The sequence below is a fragment of the Oncorhynchus tshawytscha genome, linkage group LG04, assembly GCF_018296145.1.
Source record: "Oncorhynchus tshawytscha isolate Ot180627B linkage group LG04, Otsh_v2.0, whole genome shotgun sequence".
Taxonomy (NCBI): Eukaryota; Metazoa; Chordata; class Actinopteri; order Salmoniformes; family Salmonidae; genus Oncorhynchus; species Oncorhynchus tshawytscha.
The window spans coordinates 17577723-17599600 of NC_056432.1; the positions used below are offsets into that span (position 1 = coordinate 17577723).

General features: G+C 45.0%; 1 protein-coding gene across 1 annotated transcript; it reads right to left on the reverse strand.

The window, feature by feature from the left end:
• Positions 1 to 6430: 6430 nt before the first annotated feature.
• LOC112249661 (putative claudin-24) lies at positions 6431 to 7986 on the reverse strand. Its single transcript, XM_024419445.2, has one exon. The coding sequence runs from the start codon at positions 7462 to 7464 to the stop codon at positions 6640 to 6642; it is 825 nt and encodes a 274-aa protein (XP_024275213.1). The 5' UTR covers positions 7465 to 7986; the 3' UTR covers positions 6431 to 6639.
• Positions 7987 to 21878: the final 13892 nt, after the last annotated feature.

Sequence of the window (21878 nt, forward strand, 5' to 3'; positions counted from 1 at the left end):
GGATAGTCCACCCTCGCCGCCGACCATGGCCTAGTAGTCCTCACCCAGAACCCCACTGGACTGAGGAGCAGATCGGGACTGAAGGACAGCTCGGGACTGAGGCAGCTCGGGACTGAGGGGAAGCTCGGGAGTGAGAGAAAGCTCAGGAGTGAGAGGAAGCTCAGGAGTGAGAGGAAGCTCAGGAGTGAGAGGAAGCTCAGGAGTGAGAGGAAGCTCAGGAGTGAGAGGAAGCTCAGGCAGGTTGATGGATCTACCAGATCCTGGCTGGCTGGTGGTTCCGGCAGATCCTGGCTGACTGGCACTTCTGGCGGATCCTGGCTGACTGGTGGGTCCTGGGAGACTGGCGGATCCTGGCTGACTGGCGGATCCTGGCTGACTGGCGGATCCTGGCCGACTGGCAGATCCTGGCCGACTGGCAGATCCTGGCCGACTGGCAGATCCTGGCCGACTGGCGGATCTAACAGATCCTGGCAGACTGGCGGATCCTGGCCGACTGGCAGATCCTGGCCGACTGGCAGATCCTGGCCGACTGGCAGATCCTGGCCGACTGGCAGATCCTGGCCGACTGGCAGATCCTGGCCGACTGGCAGATCCTGGCCGACTGGCAGATCCTGGCCGACTGGCAGTTCTGGCGGATCCTGGCAGACTGGCGGATCCTGGCAGACTGGCGGATCCTGGCAGACTAGCGGATCCTGGCTGACTGGCGGATCCTGGTTGACTGGCACTTCTGGCGGATCCTGAAAGACTGGCGGATCCTGGCTGACTGGCGGATCATGGACTGGCGGATCCTGGCTGACTGGCGGATCCTGGCTGACTGGCGGATCCTGGCTGACTGGCGGATCCTGGCAGACTGGCGGATCCTGGCTGAATGGCGGATCTAACTGATCCTGGCAGACTGGCGGATCCTGGCCGACTGGCAGATCCTGGCCGACTGGCAGATCCTGGCTGACTGGCAGATCCTGGCCGACTGGCAGATCCTGGCCGACTGGCAGTTCTGGCGGATCCTGGCAGACTGGCGGATCCTGGCAGACTGGCAGTTCTGGCGGATCCTGGCAGACTGGCGGATCCTGGCAGACTGGCGGATCCTGGCAGACTAGCGGATCCTGGCTGACTGGCAGATCCTGGCCGACTGGCAGATCCTGGCCGACTGGCAGTTCTGGCGGATCCTGGCAGACTGGCGGATCCTGGCAGACTGGCAGTTCTGGCGGATCCTGGCAGACTGGCGGATCCTGGCAGACTGGCGGATCCTGGCAGACTAGCGGATCCTGGCTGACTGGCGGATCCTGGTTGACTGGCACTTCTGGCGGATCCTGAAAGACTGGCGGATCCTGGCTGACTGGCGGATCATGGACTGGCGGATCCTGGCTGACTGGCGGATCCTGGCTGACTGGCGGATCCTGGCCGACTGGCAGTTCTGGCAGATCCCGGCTGACTGGCGGATCTGGAAGAGTCTGGTTGACTGGCAGATCTGGAAGAGTCTGGTTGACTGGCAGATCTGGAAGAGTCTGGTTGACTGGCAGATCTGGAAGGGTCTGGTTGACTGGCAGATCTGGAAGAGTCTGGTTGACTGGCAGATCTGGAAGAGTCTGGCTGACTGGCAGATCTGGAAGAGACTGGCTGACTGGCAGATCTGGAAGAGTCTGGCTGACTGGCAGATCTGGCGGCGCTGGGCAGCCTGGCGGCGCTGGGCAGACTGGCGACGCTAGGCAGACTGGCAGTGCTGGGCAGCCTGGCGATGCTGGGCAGACTGGCGATGCTGGGCAGACTGGTGGCGCTGGGCAGACTGGCGACGCTGGGCAGACTGGCGATGCTGGGCAGACTGACGGCGCTGGGCAGACTGGTGATGCTGGGCAGACTGGCGGTGCTGGGCAGACTGGCGATGCTGGGCAGACTGGCGGTGCTGGGCAGACTGGCGATGCTGGGCAGACTGGCGATGCTGGGCAGACTGGCGATGCTGGGCAGACTGGCGATGCTGGGCAGACTGATGGCGCTGGGCAGACTGGCGATGCTGGGCAGACGGGGGCACTGGCGGCGCTGGGCAGACTGGCGGCACTAGCTGCTCCATATAGGCTGACAGCTCTGGCGGCTTCTTACAGACTGACCGCTCTGGCGGCTCCGTGCTGACTGGCAGCTCCTTGCAGACTGGCAGCTCCTTGCAGACTGGCAGCTCCTTACAGACTGACAGCTCCGTGCAGACTGACAGCTCCGTGCAGACTGACAGCTCCGTGCAGACTGGCTGCTCCATGCAGACTGGCTGCTCCATGAGACTGACAGCTCTGGCTGCTTCATGCAGACTGACAGCTCTGGCTGCTCCATGTAGACTGGCTGCTTCATGCAGACTGGCAGCTCGGGCTGCTTCATGTAGACTGACAGCTCTGGCTGCTCCATGCGGACTGACAGCTCTGGCTGCTCCATGTAGACTGACTGCTTCATGCAGACTGGCAGCTCGGGCTGCTTCATGTAGACTGACAGCTCTGGCTCCTCCATGCAGACTGACAGCTCTGACTGCTCCATGCAGACTGACAGCTCTGGCTGCTTCATGCAGACTGGCAGCTCTGGCTGCTCTATGTAGACTGGCTGCTTCATGCAGACTGGCAGCTCGGGCTGCTTCATGTAGACTGACAGCTCTGGCTGCTCCATGCGGACTGACAGCTCTGGCTGCTCCATGCAGACTGACAGCTCTGGCTGCTCCATGCGGACTGACAGCTCTGGCTGCTCCATGCGGACTGACAGCTCTGGCTGCTCCATGTAGACTGGCTGCTTCATGCAGACTGGCAGCTCGGGCTGCTTCATGTAGACTGACAGCTCTGACTGCTCCATGCAGACTGACAGCTCTGACTGCTCCATGCAGACTGACAGCTCTGACTGCTCCATGCAGACTGACAGCTCTGGCTGCTTCATGCAGACTGGCAGCTCTGGCTGCGCTGAACAGGCGGGAGACTCCTGCAGCGCTGTGTCGGAGGAAGGCTCTGGCTGCGCTAAACAGGCGGAAGACTCCGGCAGCGCTGTAGAGGAGGAAGGCTCTGGCTGCGCTGAACAGGCGGGAGGCTCCGGCAGCGCTGTAGAGGAGAAAGGCTCTGGCTGCGCTGAACAGGCGGGAGGCTCCGGCAGCGCTGTAGAGGAGGAAAGCTCTGGCTGCGTTAAACAGGCGGAAGACTCCAGCAGCGCAGGAGAGGAGAAAAGCGCTGGCTGCGCTGAACAGGCGAGGCACACTGTAGGCCTGATGCGTGGTGCTGGCACTGGTATGCCGTGCATGCTATGCCAAGCCCACACCTTTCTCTCTACTCTGTCCAATACATCCTCCACACTCTCAGACTCAGCACTCTGCTTCGCCGACAGCTCCAATTCCATCCATGGCTCTGCCCAGGGTCCTTGTCCGTCAAGGATCTCCTCCCAAGTCCATTTATCCAAAGAGTGCAGCCTCTCCCAATGCTGCTGCTGCCTCTGTTGCTTCTCCTGCTGCTGCCTCTGCTCCTGCTGCTGCCTTTGCTGCTGCTGCTGTTGCTCCTGCTGCACCTGTCGCTTCTCCTGCTGCTGCTGTTGCTGCTGCCTCTGTTTACCACGCCGCTTGGTCCTTGGTTGGTGGGTGATTCTGTAACGGTTTTCTAGTGGTGATGAAAGAGAGTCGGACCAAACTGCAGCGTGTCGATTGCGATCCATGTTTAATATAACAAAGAACCACGAACTTACAAAAAAACAATAAACGAAACCGAAACAGCCTATCTGGTGCAAACTAACAACGAGTACACATAGGACACTAAGGACAATCACCCACGACACCCTCAAAGAATATGGCTGCCTAAATATGGTTCCCAATCAGAGACAACGATAAGCATCTGCCTCTGATTGAGAACCACTCCAGACAGCCATAGACTTTGCTAGACAACCCACTAAGCTACAATCCCAATACCACCACCAAAACCCCAAGACAAACACACCACAATTACAAAAACCCCATGCCACACCCTGGCCTGACCAAATACATAAAGATGAACACAAAATACTTTGACCAGGGCGTGACACTACCAGTAGTGATGAGTTGTGGTGACATGTTTTGTGGATTTAGAGATATTTATCTATTCTTTTGAATGCTAGAAAGTTTTTCATATATAGATCAAAAGAAAAAAAGAAGTCTATTAAAATACCTATGTTATAAGAATGCAAAAAAATATTTATAGTAATTAAGCTGTTATATTAGCTGATTTAGAATGGGAAGATACCCAAATAAAATTAAATACATATCTAGAAAATTGTACTTGTTTAATTGCTTAATACCATGCCCAAATGTTAGAGCAATTACACGAACAACCTAGATGTATCTATTTCAGAGTATAGATTGTGTATTTCATGACATGAAAATGTTTTCTGAATAATTTGGAATAAGTGAAGCACAAGAGGCTGGTGGCATCTTATTTGGGGAGAACGGGCTTGTGGTAATGGCTGGAGTGGAATAAATGGAATGGTATCAAATACATCAACCATTATCATGAGCTGTCCTCCCCTCAGCAGCCTCCACTGAGGTGGCATAATATGCAATTTGCCATATTGACATTAGTTCTTACAATTCCTACGGACCCAGAGGAGAAACCTGAACCATAGCATTGCAAATGAAATGTTTTGCTTTGGCTGTAATGCTCAACCAATGCAAAAAAAGCATAATTTGAGGTCGCTTGTCTTGCTGCTCTGCTCACAAGACCCTCTGCCGGTCACACAGTGAAAGAACAGCACCACTGTTTCTGTGTGTGTGTGTGTGTGTGTGTGTGTGTGTGTGTGTGTGTGTGTGTGTGTGTGTGTGTGTGTGTGTGTGTGTGTGTGTGTGTGTGTGTGTGTGTGTGTGAAATGTGTTTGTATACATGTGTGTCTGTGTTATTGTTACTATAAGGGCGGCAAGATTACTTATCGTCTCTCTCCAAGGGCAGGGGGAGGGTCACAACATGACATCACTGATACATCACTCAGTTGAATTTAATTACAGTAGTAGTCCAATCCCCCCATGCCCCAGGGATAGCCAGCCACGCACACGCACTCTGTGTAAATACTAAATATCTGATTTCACTGACATTGGCACAGAGAGTGACTCATTTTACCTTACTCTTATTGGTGATACATGTGATTGTTTGGCTGTCTCCCTTTTACATTTACAGTAGGCTACAGTCTTTCATCAAACAAACGTCTATTTGGGTCTCACTCCTTGTACAACATACAGTAGCGTCCCTCAGCCAAAATGTGCATTAAGATCTCAGGCATTAAGATCTCAGATCTCAGAAGAGGCGGGGCTTTGAAATGCATCTCTCTCTCACCAGTGGAGGCTGCTGAGGGGAGGACGGCTCATAATAATGGCTGGAACGGAGCGAATGGAATGGCACCCAACCATGTGTTGGATGTATTTGATACCATTCCACTAATTCTGCTCAATGTCTGTATTTTTTTTACCCATCTACCTTCTTTGCGAGGCATTGGATCACCTCCCTTGTCTTTGTGATTGAATCTGTATTTGTAGGCCAGCAACCAACAAATCTCAATTTAATTCATTTTAAATTCAGGCTGTGACACAACAAAATGAGGAAAAATTCAAGAGGTGTGAATACTTTCTGAAGGCTTTGTATGTTGATGTTGGGGTGTGGAGATGATGAAGTTGAAATATTTTGAACTTTACCTTTAAAGGGGAATTTACAACACATAACAATAGATTGTCCCTTACCCTGAAAGCAGTCTTTGGGCACAGACAAACTGTAATCCATGGTTTGGTTTACAAATTTCAGCTAAATTTAGACACTGATAGCTAAAATCACTGAGAGTGGTAAAGACATGCGTACCTATTAAAATGTTTGTGGCCAAATCAACTCAAATCAACTAAATGATTTAGCTTGATGTTATTTCAAGGTGATATGGCAACAAAACTCATTACAAAGGTACTGCATGCCCCTACCACTCTCATTGATTTTTAACTAGCAATGGCTAAGTTTACAGTGGCTGTAAAGAAAACCAAACCATGGATTACAGTTTTCCCTGACCCAAAGACTACTTCCAGGATGAGTTACCATCTAACATTAAATTGTAAAAAACAGAACTCATCCTTTAAAATGGCCCCCTGAGCTCCACTAAGGGAAACAACTGCAGAGTTGGCATTACAAAACAAGTAGCTCCACTTATATCATGGCATATTGTGGCAAACTATCCCTTTACGAGCTTTAGTGATTGTGGAAAATCACAGTGATCTTTTCCTTTCTCTTAACATACAATTCATAATTGAAAGGAATTGTATTATCTTCACCAGTAGGAATACCTTCACAGTGCGACAGAGACCACCCATCCAGCTAGATGCATATCAAGAGACAAGACATACTGTGCAGGAACAAAGTAGGCACTCAAATTACAATGAGTCTCATGTAATTAATAAAAGAGAGGCTGCAAACAAGATACAGACAAAAAGGTTTTCATTGCACTTTTATATCAGAAATACAGCACTTTATCCATGTTCAACAATATTGAAATATACAAATATATCTTTCAAACATTTCAAATGTGACCTTTCATATTTCAAAATAAACCCAGGCAGTCCCAGTCTGAATTCAACTTTATCATTCTCCTTCAAACTAGGCATTCTTAGCTACCACCATTCATTAAGTGAAAATGAGACTATAAAACCTCTGTCTTTAAGTAGTACTGACTCCTTGGCTTCTCCTGGGGGGTGTTTGGGAGGCTGGCCACTCGCTGCTGCCTGTCATGATCCGCCATGCACACAGCCACAAAGAAAAGAGAGCCTCCAATGACCAGGAAGAGACCCGCAAACCAGCCGGAGAACATGGCCTCGCCATACTCCCAGCGTGGAACGACGTCAGGCAGGTTCTCGTCCCAGAACTCCACCAGGGTCACGTAGGCCACCAGGGAGACGGGGGCCAGTGTTGTGAGCCCCGACACCCAGGACAGCACCCCACTGACAATGAGGAGGCCCCTCTTTAACCCTTGCTGCCTCCCAGTGCCCAGTTCCACCCCCTCCAGGCCCGGGAAGGCCACCACCACGGCTAGGGCCCCAGTACCCACAGACACCAGCATGAGCACCCGGGAAGCCAGCAAGTCCATGGGCAGGGCCATGAGGGATTCAAAGGCTTTACATTGCATCCCAACTTCCTCGGCAAAGATGCAGATGTGCCACAGGCCTGAGTACCAGTTCTCCACTTCGTTCAGCTCTGAGTTCAAGGTCTTCCACAGGGGAATGAAGGTGGTGACCAGAGTAGTGACCAGACCCCCGAATATCACAAAGAGCGCAGTCCTCTCCATGATTTTGGCAGTCAGGAGCACCATCTTCAGTGTCAGTCGTCGTTGCTTACACTCCTCGCACTCTTTCTGCTCCTTTCTCTGTCCCTCTCTCTGTCCTGGCTGAAGAACAGCTAGTGAGTGACTGGGAAGCCCGTCCCCCTCTCCTGTGGTAGCACTTGGACCGACCCAGCCAGCCTGCCTCATCCAGCTTTATAATAGAATGCATAACTGGGAGATAATCCCAGGTCCTGAGGCATTACAAAAGACATATTGTTTTGTTGTAGTGTTAAATATCATTGTAGGGAACAATGGGCTCTGTTTTGAGATGAAACCAGATATGTAAACCAGATATGTCTAGTGGGATCCTGGGACTGAGTGTGGTAACAGAGAAACATGAGCAAGTTGGTCATGGGGGAACAAACAAAAAGAGGAAGGGCCAAAAACTCTCCCAAGGGTGTCCAGTGGCCTGATTCTATGGACTCTTTGATTGGCCACGGCTAATTATTTCAAGAGAAACCATGTGCTGATGTTACTGATAAGAGTTTATGAGATTAGATCTTTGTGTGAGTGAAGTATTTTTTTTTCTAAAGAAATCTATAGAAAATCAGTTGATTTGTCAAATGTCTCAAGTGTTAAGACTAGGAATAGTGCTCAAAGCAATACTACATACAAAAGACCCCAACATTTGGTGAGGTATTCATTGAGGTCTGGGTTTGTAGCTGGCAGGGAACATTAAATCCTATCTGGCCATTCAGCCCTCGAGTCTTTGATTCGTTCACTTCAGGGAAAGCATCTTCTTTTAAATGTTACATAAAATCAAATGGAATCAGATGAAAGGAGTCAACATTCCACTGCAAAATCAAAGTTTATCAATTGTTTTCAGACGTGAACATTTGAATTTTGTACACATCCCAGGTCATCTGTTTTGTAGACCCAGCTATACGCTGACAATCCAAAATGAATGGTAAGCTTGACTACTGGTAAACAGAAATATCAAAATATCTTTCATTAATCATTCAGTATGTAATAAATATTAAAAAGGAAAAACCTATAAGGTATAATGTCTGATAAACTTGCTTAAATGGAAGGATTTCGCCCCCTCTATTGAAAGGTGCATTGTGCAAGCTCATCTCTCACATATCAGTGGAACCTGAAACTGCTAATTTGTAGAGACAAAGGTCAAGGATTCTCCTTCAGCTTTGATGTCCCCTGGCCACCTGCTGGTACAGCAGCTGACATGTGTTCCCTCAAGTGGTCCACTGATTCAACATCATCTGCTGAATTTGAAAAAGTAAAATACTTTCACGTTTCTAATGCCACCTTGCTGCAGCCCAACGACTGAAGGCAGTGTCGTTTGCACACTACTGGAAGACGGTGTGTCAGAGAGAATGAGATCCATTGTGCTGTAATCAGGTCACTCAGTCTCTTTTCTACTATTATGTTTCAGGTAAGGGACGGGTGGACAAAGCACACAGCAGGAGAAAGAGAGACCTGGTAGTCAATCAAACTGTATCAGGATGTTTTTCTTCTTTAAAAAGTGGTCTACCTTCAGAGTGTTGCTTAATGTGGTTTTGGGAGCCTTTTCTATAAGCAATCACATCTTTGCAATTTGCAAAATGACATCGATAACAATCCCTGTGACAGTTTTCAGCAAAACAACAAAGCCAACCTATATTGGGTGACAGGATGGGGTGTAAGTACATAGACTAAGTGATGAATTTCACATTTGTATTTTATTAATTTAACCTTTATTTAACTAGGCAAGTCAATTAAGAACAAATTCTTATTTACAATGACAGCCTACACACCGACCAAACCCGGACGACGCTGGGCCAATTGTGACCTGCCCTATGGGAATCCCAATCACAGACGGTTGTGATTTAAACTGCTATGCCACTCGGGAGCCCATATGTAATTTATTAAGGCTTTGATGGAGTCAATGTGAGAAACATTTGACTCAGTAGCATGACATCATCGCAAAACACAAAACAGAGTATTTGAGCAGGTTCATATTCCTGCCAACTGTACAGCAGCTGGTTAATCAGAGAATTTTCCAATATAGATCCTGTGTCAAACACCAATATTAAACAAAACCTGGTTCTCCCAAGCTTAAACAAACACCTCTCCAGTACTAGACATGCCATAGCTCATCTGAAACCATTCAGAATTAAATTATACTGATTACATGCTGTGATGTTAAACATTTCCAAATGTTTTCATGTTATAATACATCAGCAGAGAGGAGCAAATACTTTGGTGATACATTTCCCATCCTGTTTGATTTAGATGCTAAGGAAAGAATTATTGATTTAGTTGCTAAGGAATGAATTATTCCCTCAGAATAATGACCACGTCTTCAATTCTTCTTGAAACACATTTTATATTATAAACTGGGTTGTTTGATCCCTGAATTCTGATTGGCTGACAGCCGTGGTATATCAGACTGTATACCAGGGGTATGACAAAACATTTATTTTACTGCTCTAATTACGTTGGTAACCAGTTTATAATAGCAATAAGGCACCTCAGGGGGCTTGTGGTATATGGCCAATATATCAAGGCTAAGGGCTGTATACAGACACTCCGCATTGTGCTGTGCTTAAGAAAAGCCATTAGCCTTTGTATATTGGCCATATACCACACCCCGTTGTGCATTATGGCTTAAATATAGTACAACTATAAAGAGGTCTTCTATGTCACACATATAGAATGCATACAGTATGTCAGGGATCATCAACTAGATTCAACGATGGGCCGATTTGTTCTTGAGAGGATAGTCGGGGGGGCTGGATCATAACTACAAATCATTTGTAGACATTTGTATTCGTGTCTCTCTATTATGCATGGGAAAACTTAGAAACAGATTTCTTCAATTAATTCCTGGTGTTTTTACAGTCTTTTATGTTCAATAATAATAATAATAAAAATAATATATATATATATTTACAAGGTGCATTGAGAAAGTATTCAGACCCATTTACTTTTTCCACATTTTGTTACATTACAGCCTTTACTAAACTTTTTAAAAACTTGTTTTCACTTTGTCATTTTGGGGTATCATGTGTAGATTGATAAGGAAATTCAATTTTAGAATAATTTATTAAAAATAAAACAGAAATGAGTATTACATGAGTATTCAGACCCTTTGCTATGAGACAGGAAATTGAGCTCAGGTGCATCCTGTTTCCATTGATCATCCTTGAGATGTTTCAACAACTTGATTGGAGTCCACCTGTCATAAATTCAATTGATTGGACATGATTTGGAAAGGCACACACCTGTCTATATAAGGTCGCACAGTTGACGGTGCATGTCAGAGCCAAAATCAAACCATGAGGTCGAAGGAATTGTCTGTAGAGCTCAGAGACGGGGTTGTGTCGAGGCACAGACCTGGGGAAGGGTTCCAAAAAATGTCTGCAGAATTGAAGTTCCCCAAGAACACAATAGCCTCCATCATTCTAAAATGGAAAATGTTTGGAACCACCAAGACACTTCCTAGAGCTGGCTGCCCGGCCAAACTGAGCAATCGGGGGAGAAGGGCCTTGGTCAGGGAGGTGACTAAGAACCTGATGGTCACTCTGACAGAGCTCCAGAGTTTCTCTGTGGAGATGAGAGAACCTTCCAGAAGGACAACCATCTCAGGAGCACTCCAACAATCAGGCCTTTATGGTAGAGTGGACTGAAGCCACTCCTCAGTAAAAGGCACATGACAGCCCACTTGGAGTTTCCTAAAAAGGCAAGTAAAGGACTTTCTAACCATGAGAAACTGACACCAACTGACACCAATCCCTACGCTGAAGCAAGGTGGTGGCAGCATCATGCTGTGGGGTGATTTGTCAGCGACGCTCATCCAACCTGACAGAGCTTGAGAGGATCTGCAGAGAATAATGGGAGAAACTCCCCAAATACAGTTGTGCCAAGCTTGTTGCATTATACCCAAGGAGACTCGATGCTGTAATCGCTACCAAAGGTGCTTCAACAAAGTATTGAGTAAAAGATCGGAATACTTATGTAAATGTGATATTTCCGTTTTTTAAACATTTCAAAAATCCTGTTTTTGCTTTGTCATTATGGGGTATTGTGTGTAGATTTATGAGGGGGAAAAAAACAATTTAATACATTTTAGAATAAGGCTGTATTGTAACAAAATGTGGAAAAAGTCAAGGGGCCTGAATACTTTCCGAATGCACTGTATATAACATTTTTGCTCAGAAAACTTGGAGAGGCCAAAGAAAAACAACCATGGGCTGCCAGTTGGGTAACCCTGCAGTATGTAGCTTTACTATGCAGGAGAATCAACATTTAACGATGGTCCAGGGTTTTTTATATACCATTTATGAAATTATAAAATTAATATATGAGGGAATAAATAGATGAAAAGAATACTTATAAACCATGCTAACTGAAATCAGGCTAACTGAACAAGGATGAGGGGGAGGTTATTTCATGCTAGCACAATATCAGCATTCTCAAAACTGGCCCAGACGTACACATTCAGGTGATCATTGTATAATGTTCAGTCAGTATTCTACTCGCAGCTCATTCAAACATGATTCATTTAGAGAGCGGATCCAAAGTAACCCAGCATAGGTAAAAAAGGGACATTTGGGACAAGGTTGAGGAAATGTTATGTAAGGTCCACAGTAAATTATTTTTGCATTTTTAATTTAACCTTTATTTAACTAGGCCAAACCCTCCCCTAAACCATACCACGCTGGGCCAATTGTGTGCCGCCCTATGGGACTCCTGATGACGGCCGGTTGTGATACAGCCCAGTTTCGAACCAGGGTCTGTAGTGACACCTGTAGCACTGAGATGCAGTGCTTTAGACTGCTGTGCCACTCGAGAGCCTTAACCCTAACTTATAAGGCAGTGGTGGCTGGTGGAGAGAACCCATCCTCCACATTTCTCCTTTAACCAACCTTCACTGGTGTAATGGAATGACTAATGAGGAAGGGAGCAGACACGGAGGGCTTCGGTAGAGAGAGTAGGTCAACACCCTGGTCCTAGATGTAGGAGCCCATCTCATAGTATTTTCCTTGGTTTGTTAAGACAAAAGATACTCCCACATGGCACTGTAAGGAGAGTGGACAACAGTGAAGGATAAGTTGCTGTTACTGCTAAATGGCATATATTATTGCATGCTTGGCTGTAAACTGTCTCTTCTCTAACCGCTGTGTAGAGCAGTGGTTCCCAAGCATTTTTGGTTACTATACCACCAAGCTGTACCCTAGAAGTATCCTCTCATGTGCATTTTACCAGTAAGCCTATGGTCTCATGAGTCTTCTCAAGTTCCCCCTGTGGATAGGCCACGTACCTCCTAGTACCCCTGGTTGGGAACTACTGGTGTAGAGGCTTCCCCCATAGAGTTTGCCCTCAGGGGTTTAGCTTAGCTGTGGAGTGGGGGGCAAAACCTCCCCATGGCTCCAGACACCAGTAGCCCACCCACCTTGATGAACTGGCGGATGAGGATGTGCATTCAGTGCTTCTTCATGTCCCAGGTCTGAGTTTTGTCCGCTGCCTCTAGGATCTGAAAGGAAGGATCAAATGAAGGACATGGAACTGAAGGAGGACGAGTGATGCACACATGTTCAATGACACACTAACAGGATATTAACGGTAGGTGTAGAATACCTGGAGGATGTTCTCCACCATCACATTCATCTCCAGGTTCTGCTTGCAGTAGGCCTGTAGTCTGTTGTTCAGGAAACCGTAGCAATATGGTGCTGCGAACAGGTAGCTGTTATCAAGAGTCCCTTGACTCAGATTCATTCATTCATTGCATACAAATGTCAGTTTTGCCAAGTGATAGGAATTCATATTTTTCACTAAATGTATGTTAAAAACAGTGTCCTGTTGTATTGTAAACAAATGGATGATGTGGAAGATACTAGCCACGTATTGGCTGAGCGGGAAGGATACAGAGATTCTTCCGGAGGCATGTTAACATCCCATAGTACATGTAGCAGAGCATGGACTCAAAGGCCTGCATGCTGGGCACCATCTCACCGATGGAGATTTTCACCTGACGGCGAGTGTGTAATGGGCCTATACCATCGGTCCTATTAACCAATGAACAATCATTGGATAATAAAACAGACGAACTACGAGCACATATACAGTGGGGCAAAAAAGGATTTAGTCAGCCACCAATTGTGCAAGTTCTCCCACATAAAAAGATGAGAGAGGCCTGTAATTTTCATCATAGGTACACTTCAACTATGACAGACAAAATGAGAAAAAAAATCCAGAAAATCACATTGAAGGATTTTTAATGAATTTATTTGCAAATTATGGTGGAAAATAATATTTGGTCAATAACAAAAGTTTCTCAATACTTTGTTATATACCCTTTGTTGGCAATGACAGAGGTCAAACGTTTTCTGTGAGTCTTCACAAGGTTTTCACACACTGTTGCTGGTATTTTGGCCCATTCCTCCATGCAGATCTCCTCTAGAGCAGTTATGTTTTGGGGCTGTTGCTGGGCAACACGGACTTTCAACTCCCTCCAAAGATTTTCTATGGGGTTGAGATCTGGAGACTGTATATGCTACCAATGGGACATTAAAAACTGTAACTGTTTCACAGTCGTGGCTGAAAGATGACATGAATAACATACAGCTGGTGGGCTTTATGCTTTTTCGTCAGGATAGAACAGCAGCCTCTGGTAAGACTAATGATGGTGGTCTATGTATTGTTGTAAACAACAGATGGTGCACGAAATCTAAGGAAGTCTCGAGGTTTTGCTCGCCTGGGGTAGAGTATCTCATGATAAGCTGTAGACCACACTAGTTACCGCACCCAATGAGCTGTATAAGGCAATAAGCAAACAGGAAAATGCTGATCCAGAGGTGGCTCTCCTAAGGGCCAGGGACTTAAATCTATTTTACCTAATTTCTACCAGCATGTTAAATGTGCAACCAGAGGGGAAAAAACTCTAGACCACCTTTACTCGTACAAAGCTCTCCCTCGCCCTCCATTTGGCAAGTCTGACCATAATTCCTGATTCCTGCTTACAAGCAAAAACTAAAGCAGGAAGCACCAGTGACTCTGTCATTAAAAAAGTGGTCAGATGAAGCAAATGTAAGCTACAGGACTGTTTTGCTAGCACTGCAACTTTCTTACTTATCATTATTCACGATTCATTCATGATTATCTGTAATCATGGTAGCATCCACATTAAGGCTATATAAACTTTGTCTTCTTAAGGCTATTTAAGCCTTTAATCTTCTTATAGCGATGTAAACCTTCAGTCTCCTTAAGGCTATATATACCTTCAGTCTTCTCAAAGCTATATAAACCTTCAGTCTTCTCTGGCTTACTTGGTATGCTCTGACTTACATGTGTCCCTTGAACCTTAACTGGAAGAGGTTGTTGGTGATCTTGGCACCACTCTGGCCAGAGAACACAAACATCTTGCCCCTGCACAGGGCTACGGGGAGTTGCAGCAGGAGGGAGGGATCTCACCGCTCTGTTCAATCTAAGACACACCTCAACAACAGAAATGACATCAGCATTTGCTTTCCTGTGCATTTGTAGCTATTTTCCCATGTACTCACAGTACTTGCTCAAGGATCCGCCCTGTTTTTTTTTTCAATTTTCGCCTAAAATGACACACCCAAATCTAACTGCCTGTAGCTCAGGACCTGAAGCAAGGATATGCATATTCTTGATACCATTTGAAAGGAAACATTTTGATGTTTGTGGAAATGTGAAATGAATGTAGGAGAATATAACACTTTAGATCTGGTAAAAGATAATACAAAGAACAAACCAATGCTTCTTTTATTTAATTTATTTTGTACCATCATCTTTGAAATGCAAGAGAAAGGACATAATTAATTATTTCAGCCAGGCGCAATTTAGATTTTGGCCACTAGATGGCAACAGTGTATGTGCAAAGTTTTAGACCAATCCAATGAACCATTATATTTCTGTTCAAAATTTTGAATCAAGACATCCCAAATGTGCCTAATTGGTCTATTAATAACTTCTCAAGTTCGTAACTGTGCACTCTCCTCCAACAATAGCATGATATTCTTTCACTGTAATAGATACTGTAAATTGGACAGTGCAGTTAGATTAACTAGAATTTAAGCAACAGTATTGCTTCTGTCCCTCTCCTCGCCCCTAACTGGGATCGAACCAGGGACCCTCTGCACACATAGACAACAATCACCCTCGAAGCATCGTTACCCATTGCTCCACAAAAGCAGCAGCCCTCTGCAAGGGGAACTACTTCTAGGTCTCAGAGCGAGTGACGTCACTAATTGAAATGCTATTAGCGTGCACCCCGCTAACTAGCTAGCCATTTCACACCGGTTACATAAGCTTTCTGCCAATATCAGATATGTCTATGTCCTGGGAAATGTTCTTGTTACTTAAAACCTCATGCTAATCGCATTACCCTACGTTAGCTCAACCATCCTGTGGGGGACCTTCCGATCCTGTAGAAGTTTAAGGGCCGGTTTCTCGGACACAGATTAAGCCTCTAAAATTGCCAGTGTAGAAGTTCCTTTCAATAACCCATGTGTAGCCTACAATATGTATACATTTTTTTTCACACTTAGACAATCAACATTACAGTAACATCTAGATAAATACATTAGCTATATTGTCACAAGTAGGATATTTCATTTATTTTTGTTATAAATTTGGATCACATGTAGGCCAATATAATTTGATTGTAATGATGTAAGGATAAATATGTATTTAAGCTCTAAATAGTCATTCACCCAAAACAGTAAACATGCATTGATAATAGCCAATGATAGGTGGCGACAATGTTCCCTCTATTTTTTTTCAGCACTGAGCGCAAACTTGAATGTTGTTAAAACTTCCAACATACGTTTACTGTGAGCACTGAGGCTGTACCCGCTTTAAGTTACAGTTTTAACAGTGGCCAAGTAGACTACTGTGGCTATTTGGTCATAATGTAGGCCTACCAGAGTGGCCTACCATCAAAAACAATGGAGAAAATGCATCCAATAACATTCTAACATGGAAATAGCTGTTTTATCATTCAGCCTACCATAGCAGCCAATGTGTGGTGTTCAATGTAGGTCTACAGTCCATGAGACTTTTTGAGACATATTTTTATTTCATTTATTTAACTAGGCAAGTGTCATGACGTTGGCCTGGGGGTAGGTTTATGACAGTCATAAATACCTCTTCCCCCCTTTTTCCTCTCTCTACCCTACTGATGTGAAATTTGAAAACCCCTTGGTTAACATAGATATTCTGGGAACATCAGAAGGTGGGGGGAAATTAACTATATTCTGGTAATCTGACCAATTGAACATATGCGGTGGTACTTAATGAATATGATGTCAGTTCGGTTGTCATCTGAGACATTCTCATCAATGATAAGATGACATAAACTCTACAGTGGAAAGTCTGCACATTGTAGTTATTGGATTCACATGGAATTGTTGTCCAATTTAAATGTTTGAACATGAAATTATTGGTGAAGAGATGAAATGTAATTTTAGCTTCCAAATGAGAGATTTGGGTTTTCATAAGTTTAGGGCTCTGCTCAATCAGTGGCCCGGCCCTGTGAAGAGACATGGGCTGTAGACTGTGAAACACGCCCTTCTCCCTCCACTATATAAGCCCTTGACGACAATGTAACCTCCTGTTCCAAGTACGTGAGGTCTGCAGCCTCTGCGTTAAAAGGACAAACATGTCAACTACAGAACTAAGCCAAACTCAGCGTCAGCTTTGGTTGCGAATGGTATGAACTTTGAACTCTTATTCACTACAGAAGTGATACCTCCTGGCCGTTAGCAACAGTAGCTGCAAATGTGGTCTAGGAAAGAACAGACAGAGTATCCTGTCTATCACACAACGACATTACTACAACGTATCCAATTGACCACCAGAGACATTCTTCAAAGGACAAAGGACTCAGTTTGGCAACATGGCCTTCCATCTATCACCAACCTACCGAAGCGCAGCTCAGAGTAAATATTTATTGCATTATCCTTTTCCAAATGGGTGGTAATTTAGAATGCATGAGATACTGTATTTACGATAGCACAGCTTCTTCCTTTGTCCCTCAGTCTTCCCGCTCTTTCACTCAAACCCCGCCCCTTTTCTTTTGTGTAACCAGCTGTCATATCTGTTCCGCCCGCTAGGGACGTTTTCCTTTATGACGTAATTTGTAATCAAGGTATGATTCATTCTTTGTATATATAATTCTGTGTGATTAGTTAGGTATTTACTAAATAAATAATTAAACCCAATTTTGTATTGCTGATTCAACTTGTTAGCCAGGGTGTAACGGATTTCCTCCCCTTTGTCTGAGGAGGAGTAAGGATCAGACCAAAACACAGCGTGGTAAGTGTCCATATTGATTTATTCAAAAACACAACTGAACACTGGAACAAAATAATAAACGTGACTCAACGAAACCGAAACAGTTCTGTAAGGTGACAACACACACTAGACAGAAAATAAACACCCACGAAACCCAGGTGGAAAAAGGCTACCTAAGTATGATTCTCAATCAGAGACAACTAACTGCCTCTGATTGAGAACCATACTAGGCCGAACACAAAAACCAACATAGAAAAACAAACAGACTGCCCATCCCAACTCACGCCCTGACCATACTAAAACAAAGACAAAAACAAAGGAACTTAGGTCAGAACGTGACATAGGGTTCGTGAAGATAACCAAGAATATACAACTTTCAGATGAGACTGAATTAAGGTGAAGATTAATATTGACTGCTATTGATGTAAAATATTACTAGGTCTTTAAGAGTTTATTCGGAAGATAACAGCTCTATAAATATTATTTCGTGGTTCCCCGACTCTCTAGTTAATGACATTTACATGATTAGCTCAATCAGGTAATATTAATTATGGAGAAAGGATTTTATAGAATAGCATGCCATATCACTTAATCCGGCATAGCCAATGACACGACACAAGTCAGAACAAATAAGAACAAATTCTTATTTACAATGATGGCCTACCAAAAGGCCTCCTGCGGGGACGGCCTGGGATTAAAAATACAAATATAGGACAAAACACACATCACGACAAGAGAGACACCACAACACTACATAAAGAGAGACAACAACATAGCATGGAAGCAACATATGATAACACAGCATGGTAGCAACACCACATGACAACAACATGGTAGAAACACAACATGGTAGCAGCACAAAACATGGTACAAACATTATTGGGCACAGACAACAGCTGTATGCAAGAAGGTAGAGACAACAATACATCACGAGAAGCAGCCACAACTGTGAGTAAGAGTGTCCATGATTGAGTCTTTGATTGACGAGATGGAGATAAAACTGTCCAGTTTGAGTGTTTTTTGCAGCTTGTTCCAGTTGCTAGTTACAACAAACTGAAAAGAGGAGCGACCCATATACACTTGTCCTTCAGGCAAGGAGGTGAGTGAAAATGTTGTTGTGTTGTTTGACGCAAGAAACCACTTTACAAACTAACATTTATTATTATTCCCATACCATTATTACAGAGAATCAGACAAATTATGCTAACCTTTGCCTATTGGCTACTTAGCTTATTCAAGCCTGTCTCAAAAAAATACACTGCCCCTTTAAGACAAAAAAAGCTATTTACCTGACTTGCTTTCAAAGATGTCTAGAAATGTACACGTTTTGTGCTCTTGTAGGAAGCAATCACACCCTTATTGCTGACTACAAATGATCTATAACTGGACTAATAACTCACTAACGAGCAAAGGATATGAACAAAATGTGCACACGTGGCTACATGCAGCTCTCGCATTGACCTCAAAACAAGTGCATCTACTCACTACAGCTCATACTGTAGTGTAAAAAACAGTCCAGTTCAACGTAAATGGCACAGATCCATATATGGCAATGGTCTATTTGCATATAGGCCTACTGCATCTCTTATTGGTTATGCCGCACAGGTCTGTGTAGAGTATGGGCTGAGTCATGCGTGTCAATGCTAAAGAATCCTACTCCGGTGCATTCTGCCCACATCAAAATATTCCATAGATTCTTTCAGTACACACCTCTGAGGGGCCCCAGTGTTGAGAATCAGCGTGGCACACGTGTTGTTGCTCACTCTTACCACCTGGGCGTGGCCCGCCAGGAAGTCCAGGATCTAGTTGCAGAGGGAGGTGTTTAGTCCCAGAGTCCTTAGCTTAGTGATGAGCTTTGTGGGCACTATGGTGTTGAACTCTGAGCTGTAGTCAATGAACAGCATTCTCACATGGGTGTTCCTTTTGTCCAGTTGAGAAAGGGCAGTGTGGAGTGCGATTGAGATCGCATCATCTGTGGATCTTTTAGGGAGGTATGCGAATTGGAGTGGGTCTAGGGTGTCCGAGAGGATGCTGTTGATGTGAGCCATGACCAGCCTTTCAAAGCACTTCATGGCTACCGACCTGAGTGCTACGGGGCGGTAATCATTTAGTCAGTTTACCTTTGCTTCCTTGAGCACAAGGACTATGGTGGTCTGCTTGGAACATGTAGGTATTACAGACTCGGTCGGGGAGAGGTACAAAATGTCAGTGAAGACACTTGACAGTTGGCCTGCGCATGCTTTGAGGCCCAGCGGATTTGTGAATGTTGACCCGTTTAATGGTTTTGTTAACAATGGCTACAGAGAGCGTTATCACACAGTCATCCAGATCAGCTGGTGGTCTCGTGCCTGCTTCAGTGTTGCTTGCCTTCGAAGCGAGCATAAAAGGCATTTAGCTCGTCTGGTAGGCTCACATCACTGGGCAGCTCGCTTCTGGGTTTCCCTTTGTATTCCATAATAGTTTTCAAGCCCTGCCACATCCGATGTGTGTCAGAGCTGGTGTAGTAGTATTCAATCTTAATACTGTATTGAAGCTTTGCTTGTTTGATCTTCTGAGGGCATAGCGGGATTTCTTATAAGCGTCCGGATTAGTCTCCTGGTCCTTGAAAGCGGCAGCTCTGGCCTTTAGCTCGATGTGGATGTTGCCTGTCAGGACTTGTGGGGACGACGTCGTCGAAGCACTTATTGATGAAGAAAATGACTGAGGTGTTGTCCTTCTCAATGCCATTGGATGAATCCCGAAACATATTCCAGTCTGTGCTAGCAAAACAGTCCTGTAGTGTAGCATCCCCGTTATCTGACAACTTCCGTATTGAGCGAGTCACGGGTACTTCCTGCTTTAGTTTTTGCTTGTAAGTAGGAATCAGGAGGATAGAATTATGGTCAGATTTGCCAAATGGAGGGCGGGGGAGAGCTTTGTATGCATCTCTGTGTGTGGAGTAAAGGTGGTCTAGGATTTTTTTCCCCCCTGGTTGCACATGTGACATGCTGGTAAAAATTTGGTAAAACTGATTTAAGTTTTCCTGCATTAAAGTCCCCGGGCCACTAGGAGCGCCGCTTCTGGGTGAGCATTTTCTTCTTTGCTTATGGCCTTATAGAGTTGGTTGAGAGCGGTCTTTGTGCAAATTTCGTTCAGTGGTGGTAAATAGACGGCTACAAATAATATAGATGACAACTCTTGGTAGATAGTGTGGTCTACAGCTTATCATAAGGTACTCTACCTCAGGCGAGCAATACCTTGAGACTTCTTTAACATTAGACACTGCGCACCAGCTGTTATTGACAAATAGACACACACCCCCACCCCTCGTTCTACCAGAGGTAGTGTCTCTGTTCTGCCGGTGCATGGAAAATCCTGCTAGCTCTATATTGTCCGTATCGTCATTCAACCATGTCTCGGTGAAACATAAGTTACTACAGTTTTTAATGTCCCGTTGGTAGGATAATCTTAATCGTAGGTCATCAATGTTATTTTCCAATGATTGCATGTTAGCGAGAAGAACGGATGGCAGTGGGAGTTTACACACTCGCCTAGAGGATTCTCAGAAGGCTGGTCCGATTTGCGGCCCCTTTTCCTGCGTCTTTTCTTCAAGCAAAAGGCGGGGATCTGGGCCTGTTCCAGTGAAAGCAGTATATCCTTCTCCTCGAACTCGTTAAAGGAGAAAGTTTCTTCCAGTCCACGGTGAGTAATCGCTGTTCTGATGTCCAGAAGTTCTTTCCTGTCATAAATAAATAAGTCAGCCATGTTCTTTTGCAACATCTTACACTCGAACCGCCGCCCGGTTTGAGCAATAAATCATTGATGTTTTTACGTGAAATGCTTGCGTTCCCCGGGGATCTCTCGGTCAACGGGGCAGCCTTGGAAAGGGGGTGGGCCTTTTCATGGCATGCTTGTAAGTCTTTGATTGTCAGAAATGTTTCCAACAACTTTTCTACTGTTGTCCTTCTTCGTAGTTGTCCGGTATCCGGTGACATGTTGTGTAGTCCTGAACAGAAATACAGAGTTGATTTTCCTTCCATTCGCTCTTGTAGATGCTTTTTTGAACATATGTACATATTCTTCATTCCTTTACACTTGTGGGTATAAGGTAGTTGTTGTGAAACTGTTAGGTTAGGTTACTCGTTGGTTATTACAGCATTTTCGGGACTAGAAGAACACGCATTTCGCTACACTCCCATTAACATCTGCTAACCATGTGTATGTGACAAATAAAATTGGATTTGATTTGAAGATAGGCTAGCCAGCTGTATCGATCGTTTCCCAATGGGGTGATGATGTCACACCCTGACCATAGTTTACTT